At 38.3% G+C, this 12,838-nt stretch overlaps 1 protein-coding gene across 2 annotated transcripts in view; it reads right to left on the bottom strand.

Moving 5' to 3' along the window:
• PTPRO (protein tyrosine phosphatase receptor type O) overlaps nucleotides 1-12,838 on the bottom strand; it is a gene marked incomplete at both ends in the record, with an annotated part of 224,795 nt that overhangs the window by 42,485 nt on the left and 169,472 nt on the right. For both annotated transcript variants that reach the window (XM_082850493.1, XM_082850494.1), the window contains 3 exons: nucleotides 322-442; nucleotides 2,386-2,518; nucleotides 5,022-5,161. In XM_082850493.1, the coding sequence (XP_082706619.1) occupies nucleotides 322-442; nucleotides 2,386-2,518; nucleotides 5,022-5,161 (394 nt within the window). The remainder of the gene's footprint in view (nucleotides 1-321; nucleotides 443-2,385; nucleotides 2,519-5,021; nucleotides 5,162-12,838) is intronic.

Below are 12,838 nucleotides of genomic sequence, written 5' to 3'. Positions count from 1 at the left end.
AGTAGGCATAGATCTTTCTTTTACTCCAAAATATATTTGGAAGTATCCAAATATAATGAATGAATCCCAATGTATGGGCTACTTAAAATGACAAGACTGATAGTAAGAGGTCTGACTTTGTGTAAACAAACAATCGTTTGCTTTACTATTTCAATGGTAATGTTCTCTAAAATAATATTGAAAAGTCTATTTAGAAAACACAAAATAGAAACTGAAAGCAAACTCACGGCTGTACAATTTAGGTCTGCAAAAGCCACACGTGTATGAGAAACAAAAATATTTTAAAGGCTGTGGGTGAAAGATGAGCAAAACACAACTTACCTTGCCATCTGCAGATGCTTCTTCCTAAGAATGATAAGGGTAATGAGCAGTAATCCAATCAACAGTGTGCTAAGGATGGCCAGCACGGAGATGACTACCACGTTGGGATTCATCTCTGTAACTAAAGAGAAAAGCCATACGTGTTCATTGTAGCTTCCATGACATGGAAACTAACAGGACCATTCATTGTTTCTCATCTGACCTTAAGACTAACAAACTTATGATGATAACATCAACAGCAACAATGATGTTTCTCCAAGCCAGCAATGGCCTCTTCCCGGTCAACTCTTAACTAGTAAAGTAGATTGACAAATAGTGTTTGGGTGGCTGGAAGAATTGAGTCCATTTCAAAGGCCCATATTCAGGATGTTCTTATCAAAGGAAACTGTGAAATGTAAAGAATGCCTCTGCCATGGTTTGGGTTCACTTGAAAAAAAATATCTAGAAGTCATTATCATGTATTATCACTGTTTAACATTTTCAAAAGCTTAGAGAGGGGGAGGCTTTTATTTTATGCCCATGACTTTAAAGTCAGAAAGCACAGCTGTATATTTCCCTCACAACTAATAATGTATATGAAAAAGGCATTAGCAAGCTGCCATCTGCTGCAGCACTTGACACATCGCTAGCACTAGGCATTCTGATGATCTGTAACCATATGTTTCAAGGTTTTTCCATCTGTACAACTCAAGAGATTAAACTTATTAATAAGTTGCAGGGTCCTTAAGAACAGGGGTTGCTCTCATATACTAGGTCTTCTATGATCCATCTTCAATGGTACTTACACATTGCCTACTTCACACAGCATCTGGAAGACCAAGATGTTAAAGGTGGGAATGTATACCAAATATTTTTATAAAACTCTTAAAAGTGGACCAGAGGAAAAGAGGAGATACCATCCTCTGCATTGGTCACAAAGTCACAGAACTGGCTGGTCTGTGCAATCTCTAAGGCTTTTGGTATTTTCCACATTCCATTTGGGCCAGCTTGGCTCCAGTTTATGGGTAGAAGTACTTGGACAGAAAGAACATTAGACTCATGGTCAGAAGAGACTGTTCAAGTTCGCTTGACTATTACCTGCCATTTGGGGAAGCTATTTTACCAGTCTCTTCTGGCCTCATTTTCCTCACTTGCAAGTACGTTTAATAATATCACCTGTTTCACTGGATTGCTGTACAGATGACAAGGAATCATGAACATTAAAGTATTTTTAGAAAATGTAAAAGGATGTCAAAATGAGAGACCATTAATATACTTTTCAGGTCCATTTTTGCCCTCACTTCTGAAAAAGCAAAAACTAAAAACAGAAAATAAAAAAGTCTATTCTAGTGGTCACTGGATGTAGTGGCAAAACATATTAATGCTATGTAAATGAAAACGAACCAGTAAAGGGATAATGTGATGGTAAGAGTGGTTTTATTACAGGCAGCTTCAGAGAGGGTCTCAGATTACAGAATTAGACTCAAGCAGGGAAGTAAAACAAATAATGTAACTCAGAAAAAAGAATAAGGAAATAGCATTATTCTGGACTTTTCATTAATATCTAATTTCCGCAATTATACTTTCTGCTTGATTGGAAATTTTTCTGCTTTGACCCAGTACTTTAGGTTCACCATTATTTGATCAGTGACAGCTAAAGGTCAAGGCTAGAATAGGTGCACCTGACCTGATTAGGGTACTGTGGGTACCACTGAAGAGGATGATGGGGGATGATGAAATTGATGATAACAACTAGCATTTAGACAGCATGTGCTAGAGCTTTATGTACTTTATTTCTAAGCCTGAAAACAACTCAACAAGGTACATATTATTATTCCAGTTTTACAGATGAAGAAACAAAGGTTCAGAGATAGTAAATATCTTTTCCTAAATCACATAACTAATAAGTGCAGTTAGGGATTGGAATTAAAGTCTCCCTGAAGTCAAAGCTTGGAATTTTTCAATGAAAGCTGAGTTTTATTTTTTAAAAAAGATGGATTATATATATTTAAAAAGAAAACGTAAGGAAAATCTGGAAAGATATAATTTCCAAAGACACCAGAGTCCACTAATGCCTGTAATTACCCATTGTTGAGACGGCTATGAATGTAGGGACACTGGGGCTGTCATGACTAAAGCTGGTGACACTACAGTTGTAGGCAGTGGCAGGAAGGAGGCTGGAGATGGTCACGACATGAGAAGAAACAGAAATCGGTTCCTGGAGATGCAGAAAACAAGATAAATGTTATGTTATCTTCATTTTGGTTTTTAAATTATCAGTATTTTTCATAGTTGAGTAGGTAACGTGTGTGCACAGAGTAAAAAATTTAAAAAACCAAAAAGGAAGCAGTGAAAACTATTTCCTTCTTTCTGTACTTCCCATCTACCCAATTCTCTTCCATGGAAGCAGCCATTGTTGTCAGGTAGGTTAGTTTTCTTCCCATCTGTATTTTATGGATGTATAAACAGGAAAGAATATAGTTAAAAACGTAAGTGCTAACATAGTTTACGCATCATTCTGCTTATTTTTTATCTTGTTTCTCAGTATATTTTGGCACTCTTTCCATATTAGCACAGATAAAGCTATTTCATTTTAGGGGTTGCATAGAAATCCAGTGAAAGAACATACTTTATTTAACCAGTCCCCTATTCATAAATATTGAAGCCGTCTCTGATTTGTTGCTATTATTAACAATGCAACAATGAATATAACTTCACAATTATGGGAACATATGTATATGTACACACACTCATTTAATATATGTATGTATATATACACATATGCATTCATATACACAAAACCTGTGTGCATATGTGTGTGTATGTATGTATGAATATACATACATATACAACCACTCATATTCCTAGAAGTTGAATCGCTGGCTCAAAAAGTTATATATTTTTAATTTTGTAAGCTATTGACAAATTATCTTCCATAGACATTTTCCAAGGGACCCACCTACTATCAGTGTGTGACAATGCCTGTTTCCTTACATCTGTCCCTACACAACAAATTTGCAAACTTTTTGAGCTTTTCTAATCTTATTAGTGGAAGTTGTACCTCATTATAGTTTTATTTTGCATTTCTTTCACCATGAGTGAGCTTGATCATCTTTTTCTATGTTTAATAACATTTTGTGTTTATCTTCTATGAAATATTTGTTTTGGTTTGTTGGTCTTTATCTTTTTCATTTGTAGTAGATCTTTGTATATGAAGAACACTATCCCCTTTGTCTGCATCCTCGGCTTTTAAATAGCATCCACCAAAGGCATAAAGACTTTGTATTCTCCAAAACATTTAATATTAACTTATTCTTGAGTAGAAGAAGCTGTTAATTTGGTGCGCCAATGGCCAGGCACTGATAATTACAACTGCACAGTATAAAAACATGAGGCAGCATAAGACTGTTTTTCAAAACAAGGATCTGAAAACAACTCTGCCTAAAGAGGTGAGAGCCATGAGCACAGATTTCCCACTCCCATCTCTTTCATGATCCCATAAAAGAATGATTCTAAGGAAAGATTTTTGCTAACAGGACTCAGTTGTAGTAACCATTGTTTTCTTAAAGGGAGGCATTACTGTAGTTGCAGAGAAGAAAATTCACTACTGGCAGAGTAGCTATTTTCCAAAAGGATTCTTAGGATAGAAAAAAGATTCAGCTGTTCAGTACAGATCAAAAAGAGATACAATTGCAGAACAGACTATCAAAAGGGGAAAGAAATCAAAGCAAATTATCTTAACACTCATATGAAAAGATTCGTGCTCCCAGAAATCCTTTTTTCTTTTCAATCTCATGAACTGCATTATTTAAAAAACATCAATTATTCATGTTCATAGTATTAGTCTTTGCACTGTATTTTGTGACATCCCTCACAAATTTGCCCTTTTCCTTCCATGTCTGGCTGTAACATAGTTTTTCCGTTACTCCCCCACCCCCCAGGTCCACTTCTCTCCTTCCATTCAATTTAACCCCGTGAAAAACTCAGTATTCATCATATCTGCTATTTGTGATTCTAAAACTTTAACGATCACCTCTCTCAGCGTTCACTTTCCCTAACAAAATCGTCCTCCTTACTAACTTCTTTTAAATTCTCTTGGTAGTATGGATCTCTCTTCTGGCACTTATATTTTATTTTAATTATTTCTACTCAAGTGAAATATCCACAATTAAATGAAAAACATTTTTTGAAGGCAAGTATTGATTCTGTGATTTGTGTCCCATACAATGCCTTTCTCATAAGCAGCAATTAGTTCATATTTGTTAAATTATATTTTATATGGCAGTGTCTTTATCCCTTCCATCAGTTTAATGGCTAATAAGAAGATGCCTCAATTTAACCTCAATATGACCTGAAGTGGCTAAGAACTGGGGACAAACGCAAGAGGGAGGAGATATGGGGACATATGTATATGTAAAGCTGATTCACTTTGTTATACAGCAGAAACTAACACGCCATTGTAAAGCAATTATACTCCAATAAAGATGTTAAAAACAAGATAAATACAAAGATGGAAATAAACTTTGTGATTTGGCAAGTTGGTTATGACAGGTTTTGGGCTTGCTCTAAGAATAATTTTAAATTTCTATCACTGAAAACCAAAAGTGTACATGAAAATTATCATTTTATATCATTCAAAGAAAGAGGAGATTTTCACTTTGCTTGGATAATGAGCCTTAATCAAAATTAACTCAGAAAAGGAAAATCCGAGCATACAGTACCTGGAGTTTTATATCCTGACTGGAGCCAACTTGTTGACAGAAGACTTCGAAGAAATCAGCTACTCCCTCTTCCACCCACAGCAAAGTCACCGAGGTCTGGGTTTTATTCACCGCAAAGAGTGATTTTGGAGGAGCTGGTTCTGAGCAAAGATAAGTTAAAAAAAATTAATTTAATATAAAATATTCTTCCTTCCTTCATTAATCAAAAGAAAAAAATAGGCAAAAAGTTCCAAATATGGGTAGTTAAGAGCACCATAAAGAGTGTATATTGCTTTCAAAATATGTCCTTTTACAAAGACGGTCATCTAACTTGCAAGGCAGAATATTTTGCATCTTTTATTTTATACTTCTCTTTTTGTAACACTTCTGTTTTCTACTTCAGCTTTATTATAGACATAATCTATTAATAGTTTTTCTGTCATCTACACTGGAGTTAGCACTGCCCATATGATACCGAATTTTCTGGGTGAGAAACAAAAATCTGTACTGAAAAGACTGAGAAAAACGGAAGTGGTGTGCTCCCTTCTCATGGGGAGATTCAGTCTGGTGCTGAGCCAAAAACCTGCCTTTCTTTCTCGGGAGACTATTTGGAATAATTTAGCCAGAGGAATGGCTTCTTGAAAATTTAGTCAAAATTAAGAGGGGTAAAGCTAAAGAGATAATATGATTTTTAAGGAAGAGGATTGATGGAAGAAGACTGGCTGGTTGATAAAATGTTAGAGGACTGATTTCTTTATCTTATTCTTTTAGACATTTAATATTGATCAATAAATTAATCCGTTAGTTAAGTAAACCATTCTATCTCTGCCCTTTCGTATGCCTTTCCAATAACTGAGTCACTGGACTTGTAGGCTTGATACCAATGCCTGTCTGTTCCCCAGTTCTAGGAGGTGGTCTGCTGTCTTGTTCCCACTTGCTGAATCTCTCCTGGTCCCCTCCTTGCCGCCGTGTCCTTTGGGCATTGCCCTTCCCTCAAGTTCCTCCAGTACACAAAGTGCTACGCCTGAATCCAAGTTCTTAAGCCAGGGTCCCTCTTACCTGCTGTCAGATCTCCTTGACATTGCTTGTTTGGACAAACATCTTGCTGTCAGGTTCACATAATAGCATACTCTGCCCATCAACATGTCCCTGACAGACAGCTCTCCACACTGTTTGCTTGTTACTTGGATTTCTTTTCATTATCTGCCTCACCCTTCCAAGTCTGTTCTACAGCTCCTGGTGTTTAGCAAAAAAGCCCTAGAAGCCATTTCACTCTCCTGACAAGTGATATGTCTTTGTGGGGGGAAGGTCTGGACCTTCTTTCTGGAATATCATCATCATGTCCAGAACCAAGAAGTTTGTCAGAATCATTCTTGACGTGATCTATTGCAGTAACCTAAACTTGTGTCCAACTGAAAAAGAAGCATTTTCCTTTCCAGAGGCAACCTGACAAAGTTGGGCACAAGAGTTGAAGGAGGAAATAAATGAGTTGGTCTTGGGCAAGTATAACTCACAATAGATGTCAGGACCCCTTTCTCATTTGCAATGAATTGTTCATTCCTCTAGACATTGTATCGTCTCGCTTGCCCTATGATGAAGACTGTTGATGAGACACAGAAGTCTACTTCCACTTCTTACATCCTCCATAATTGTCACTGCTAATAGCATTATGAGTCAGAGACTAAGTCCTCCAGTGATTCTGACTCCTACAGAACTTGGATCTTTGGAAGCAAGTGTGAGGTTGTCTGAGGCAGAGATAGATGATCTGTTAGGCTGAGCCTGGGCTATGTCTCTTTAAAAGATACACACTGTGGAATTGCTCCTCGGAGTGAGTTTCTTGGACTATGATTAGAATCCCTAGGACACCTATATATTTTTTCCTGATGGGTAGATAAAATCAGTTTAGTTATCTGATATGAACATTGCCCAGATCCTAATTTCTGGATCCAACTTTTTACGTATTGATTTCTCATCACCTATCATCTGTTCTTACTCAAGTATCTCACTATTAACCTCAACTCCATAAGGTTAAAATGGAATGTGGAGTCCTTGCCTTTCCTCAAATCGGTTCTGCTTTCCACCTGCCCCTGATTCTGTCCTAAGCAGCATCATTATTTCAATGGTCTAAGATGACAATTTTGAAGCTCTCCTCTTGCTTCTCAGTCTCAGATTGCATTATCTTTTAATACTTCCTTTCATCTCTTCCTTTTATTTATTCCTTTTATTTTATTGCACATCCAGGCTTTTGCCATCACACTTAGCATTCATTACAACAGCCCCTTAGTCCCTTTCCCTGCCTCTTACTTGATTCTTTCTTCGTTTTGCCAGCGATGGTTTAAAAGGTCTTATAACACCACTTTGCTCCTGTTAGATCCTATCTGTGCAATGATCTATTGTGATCAATGTCTATGGTGTCAAATCCAAATATGCCAAGTGTTAAATATTCTACGTACACTGGCCACTTGCTACTCATTGCCACCATCTCTCCCGCACAGACATGCTGCCCCGTAAAGCCAGTCTTCCCACTGACAATCACACAGGTATTACTCTATCTCAACTCATGTATTTCCCCTCAGTGTACTCTTTCTTCTCTTCTGATCATCTTAAAGGAAAAGTCTTACCTTCTCCTTGAAGCCTTATCTGATGACTGTCTCTTGATGCTCTATCCCTTCTCTGACCTTCTATTGCCCTTAACTATTTCCTGTGCGACCTTTGTGAGTGAAGTCCTGATTCCACTGGGTCCTATTAGATTCTTTAAGAATGGCAGCCATGTGTTATAAATTATTTCATCTTTATTTTGAACTAGCCAAGTGTAGGGACTCAATGAATGTTATCTATTGACAGACTTAAAACATAAGTCAAGATTCATTAAACAGAGGCATTAGGATTCAAGCATCAGGTAAGACCAGACAGGCATTGAGTTTTGATATTCTCTGCCTTTTTATAGTGATTATATTTGTAAAAAGTCATCAGCTCTCAGTGGCAGGGTCAAGGACTGTTGTGAATTAGAAGTTTTCTCAGTGGCCCAAGAAATATGATTTAGATAATGGAGTAGGGATTTCTTTGAGTCTGGCTGAGAATGTGGACCTAGGTGAGAAGTAGATCCTCAGGAAAATCTCCAAAGGATCTGGGACCTCAAACAGCCATGTAACATTTTTTTTCCCTCAGGTGGTATATGAGGCAATAGATTATTCCAAGATCACTATACCCATTATCTCTGCATTCTTTTCTGAAAGAGCTAATGCGTTTCAGTTCTGCATTGTGAATACAGACTCACAACTCATTCAGTAGTTAATGAATAACATTCACAAATCACCTGCTTGAAGACTTATGATCTTTGGATCGGTATATATTCCTAGATATATTAGGGAGAATTTCCACACTACTACTCCAAAGAAAATAAAGTTATCACAATATTTCATAAGTGGAGGTGTAATTAGATTGGGAGGGGCTTATAATTAAATTTCACTACTCAAGACATCATCTGCCCCAGGGAATGTATTAAAATATTGGAATTATATTGTGCAACACAGTAGCTACTAGCCACATGTGGCTAGTCTTGAAATGTGGCTAGTCTGAATTGAGAGGTGCTGCATGAGTAAAATACAGATTAGATTTCAAAGACTTTAGTATGAAGAAAGAATAAAAATATCTCATTAATATTTCTTTACATCGATTACACGTTGGAATGGTACTACTTTGGATTTACTGGGTTAAATAAAGTATATTAAACTCAACTTCACCTATTTCTTTCTACTATTTTGTAATGTAACTACTAGAAAATTTAAAATTACATTTGTGGCTCTCACCATATTTAAATTGTATAGTACTGGGTTAGAACAGTTCTTCCTGTTTGGTAGAGAAGTCTGGAAATTCTTGGCAGAAACTGGTCAGAGGGGTTCCCCTTCTGCTGTCTATCTCTTCTCATGAGAAGGCAAGGTCAGCTCAGCCTCATAGCTTAGGATGGCTTAGAGGTTCATGTTCTGCATCCTTAGAAACAAGACTAAAAGTGGTGAATGGCTAAATATTGTTTAGACAATTTCATATGGTGGGGAATACATTGACACACAAAAGCCTCTTGAGTGGTCTGTGTCTCTGTTATGGCCTGAATTGTGTTCCCTAAAATTCATGTGTGGAAGCCCTAAACCCCAGCACCTCAGAATGTGACTGTGATTGGAGATAGAGCCTTTCAAGAGGTGATTATGTTAAAATGAAGCTATCAGGGTGGGCCGTAATCCAATCTGGCTGGTGTCCTTGTCAGAAGAGGATGTTTAAGCATACAAAGAGGCACCAGGAATGAATGGGTTCAGACAAAGGACCATGTGAGGACACAGCTAGAAGGTGGCCACCTGCAAGCCGACGAGAGAGGCCTCAGAAGAAACCAAACCTGCCAACACCTTGATCTTGGACTTCTAGCCTCCAGAAATGTGAGAAAATACACTTCGGCTGTTTAAGCCCCACGGCCTGTGGTACTTTGTTTTGGCAGCCCTAGCAAACTAATATGGTCTCTTACTGCTCAAAATATCAAATTCCATGTAGTTTATAAAGGAGAGAGACATGAAGCCTTTTTAAATTTTGTTAAATGAGCCTTAATTTAATGTATACAAAACACTTTATATAATATAAAGAGTCATGTACGTATTAGTTACAGAACAGCTTCTGATTATCATTTTCTATCTCCCTAAATGACATTTTACATTTCTTCAAAATTCCCCCTGCTCCATAATGTCAGATGTCCTTTTGTTTAAAATAATTTCAGAATCCATGATATTTGATATGAGAACCTATGGATGTGAAGAAAGGAGATAGACATACTATTTTGACAAAATGGGATATAGATACAGGGTTGTTTGCCTTTTAATATGCTAATCATTGCAAGTGTTATACTCAACTATTTGGTCCTCTCCTTCTCTCCCCCTCAGTGCCCCTCCTACTTGTGTTGGGGATCCAACCTAATTTTTTTTTTTAAAAAAAAAAAAAAATTTTTTTTTTTGGTACGCTGGCCTCTCACTGCTGCGGCCTCTCCCGTTGCGGAGCACAGGCTCCGGACACGCCGGCTCAGTGTGGCCATGGCTCACGGGCCCAGACGCTCCGCGGCATGTGGGATCCTCCCGGACAGGGGCACGAACTCGTGTCTCCCGCATCGGCAGGCGGACTCTCAACCACTGCGCCACCAGGGAAGCCCCCCAACCTAATTTTATAAGAAAATCAAGTACTATGCATAGAACGTGGACTGAATGGAAAGCTGTAACGCTATCTCTACCATTTAATTTAGGATGGATTATGAGAGGCTCACGGTGCTGCCCAGGATCTCCAGGAAGTGAAGGTGACATTGGGTGAAGTGTGAGCGAGTATTTGATTCACATTCTCTGCTCTGGCAGCAAAGCTCTTCCTTTCCCTGGGAATTCCAAAGGGAGTCAGGTGTAATATTCAGCCTTGGAGCAGAACGGAATGTATTTAATGCCTAAAATCCATCTTTCTCTGACAGTTATTACATTGTTTCTTATTTTAATGTGACCCATTAGTTTAGCTGGTGATAGAATTATGTTAATGAGGCTAAGGTTAAATCCATAAAAGCTTACTGGTTTTATTCCATTTGTATTTCATACCTTTAAACTTGGTGAGTCATTTTACAAATGTGTGACATTGATGATAAGGAGAATTCAATAGAAAAACATTGTAAAAAATGATTGTCATGGCAAAATCTATTTTTAATCCTCAGCCTGACTGACAGCAATTTGTTAGTATCCTTTTCATACACAAAAGCTGGTCTTTAACATCTGTATTAGAGTAAGTCTTTTAAATCGATTTTTATTTTCCTCATCTCAAGCCACAGAACGTATATTCAACTTGGCCAAAGAAAACATCTGTGACTTAAGCAGTGTAAGCTGCATAAATTACCTTCAACTTGGTCAAAAACAGCATCTGCAGAAAAGCACTCTTTGAAAAGAAAAAAAAACCCCAAAAACCCTAAGGGTGAGTTAAGATTGATATGCCATGAAATTAAGAAGAGGAAAATGTATATTAAACAACAGTCACCTTCGTTAGGTCTGAAGTTTATTAGGCCTATTCTCTTACCGACTTTGGGAGATTCTTTTCCTCCGTACACTTAATAAGTAATTAGAACATTTAAAATAACACTGGGGAATATAAAAATATTCAGGCAAATACTTAGCAATAAATTACAATTAGGCCCTTTTCATATACAGAACATAGAAATTTCTTAGGAATTAGAAATACCTGTCATTTTCATTACATTTTAAAGAAATTCTTTATAGCTTAATGATTGCAAGTGTAATATCCTTTTCTGTGAATCATTGGGTAAGTTATGGTATTACCAGCTCAAATAATTTCTGAAGATTAGTAGAATTTTTCAGAGAAATCTCTCTTTGAACTTAGCTTAAAACAAAATATCTGGGGGCTTCCCTGGTGGCGCAGTGGTTGAGAGTTCGCCTGCCGATGCTAGGGGACACGGATTCGTGCCCCAGTCCAGGAAGATCCCACATGCTGCGGAGCGGCTGGGCCTGTGAGCCATGGCCGCTGAGCCTGCGCGTCCGGAGCCTGTGCTCCGCAACAGGAGAGGCCACAACAGTGAGAGGTCCGCGTCCCGCAAAACAAACAAACAAACAAAAAAACCCAAAATATCTGACTTCCTCCTTTGTTGGTTCCAGGAATATGTGTTTTTGTTTGGCGTTTTTATTAGTTAGGACTTAGATATTGCACAATTCTTAGAAAAAGTAGCTACTCTTACTGTATCATCAGCCTTGTTGCCTTTACTCTGAACTCAGTTATGGACTAAATCCTAAAACTGGAAGAAACATTAAAGATCATTTAGTCCAGACGCTCATTTTGTAGAAGAGGCAGCTGAAATTCAGAGGGCCTGGGTCATCTTTCTAAGGTGACACAATTTGACTGTGAAGGCAAGTACCTCTAGGTAAGGGTCCCCTTCCTGCACCCAGCTTCCTCCCTAAACATATGAGCATTTTCCATATAACTGGGGACCATGAGGTCTTCTGGAAAGTTCCTTTGCCCAGAAGACCAACTTTTTCAGAGTGGGCACTTGCTTGAGTATTTAAATCAGAGGCAGACATCATGATCATTGTCATATTAGTCCAACATCCAGATTCTCTAAATATATCCAAGGGCAACAAGCAAAACTTGCAAGTCACTTTACGGTGGGCGGGAGAAACGATTTTAGGGAAGTGCTGAAATTGTGTGGCATGGCCATGGGCAGTTGGCAAATTGCAGTGACACTCAGAAAACCACTGCAATGAGAAATGGGGGAGACATATATTGAGGACAGGTATCGGTTATTCTTGGGCCCAGGAATGGAGTCATGGAACAGTGACATGCCTGGCAGCCTAACCCAGAAAAAAATGCTCGCGTGGGGCTGCTGGCCATCAGGAATGTATAAGAATAGTAGCACAGCAGTTACGATCCTCTGCAGACCTAAGGAAATTCCATGTGTTTATAAGAGGTCAACAGATGAGAACTTTCACAAGCTTCCATCATCAATCCCTCCTACTCATACACCCCCTTAATGCCCATAGACTCTGTCATTTATCGTCTTACTACAGATCCACCCACCCTAAGGCCACCCCCTCCAATGGCACCCTTGGTCCCATCTCCTTTGGCCCATTTAAGGACCAACAAATCTCACTTCTCACCCCAACAAATCTCTCCTCTAACTATCCTGCATCATCAATTTCCCCTGCTCTGTTGAATCATTCTGATTAGCTCAATGGCAAACTGTTTCCACCCACTTAAAGGCAAAGAAAAACAAAACAAAATACAAACTTGGATCCTTTAATCCTCAGCTACTGCCCATTTTCTCACCT

The sequence above is a fragment of the Leucopleurus acutus genome (genome assembly GCF_964270905.1).
Source record: "Leucopleurus acutus genome assembly, chromosome: 11".
Classification (NCBI taxonomy): Eukaryota; Metazoa; Chordata; class Mammalia; order Artiodactyla; family Delphinidae; genus Leucopleurus; species Leucopleurus acutus.
Note: the sequence above shows the minus strand (reverse complement) of the source record. Positions and strands in the feature narration are given on the sequence as shown.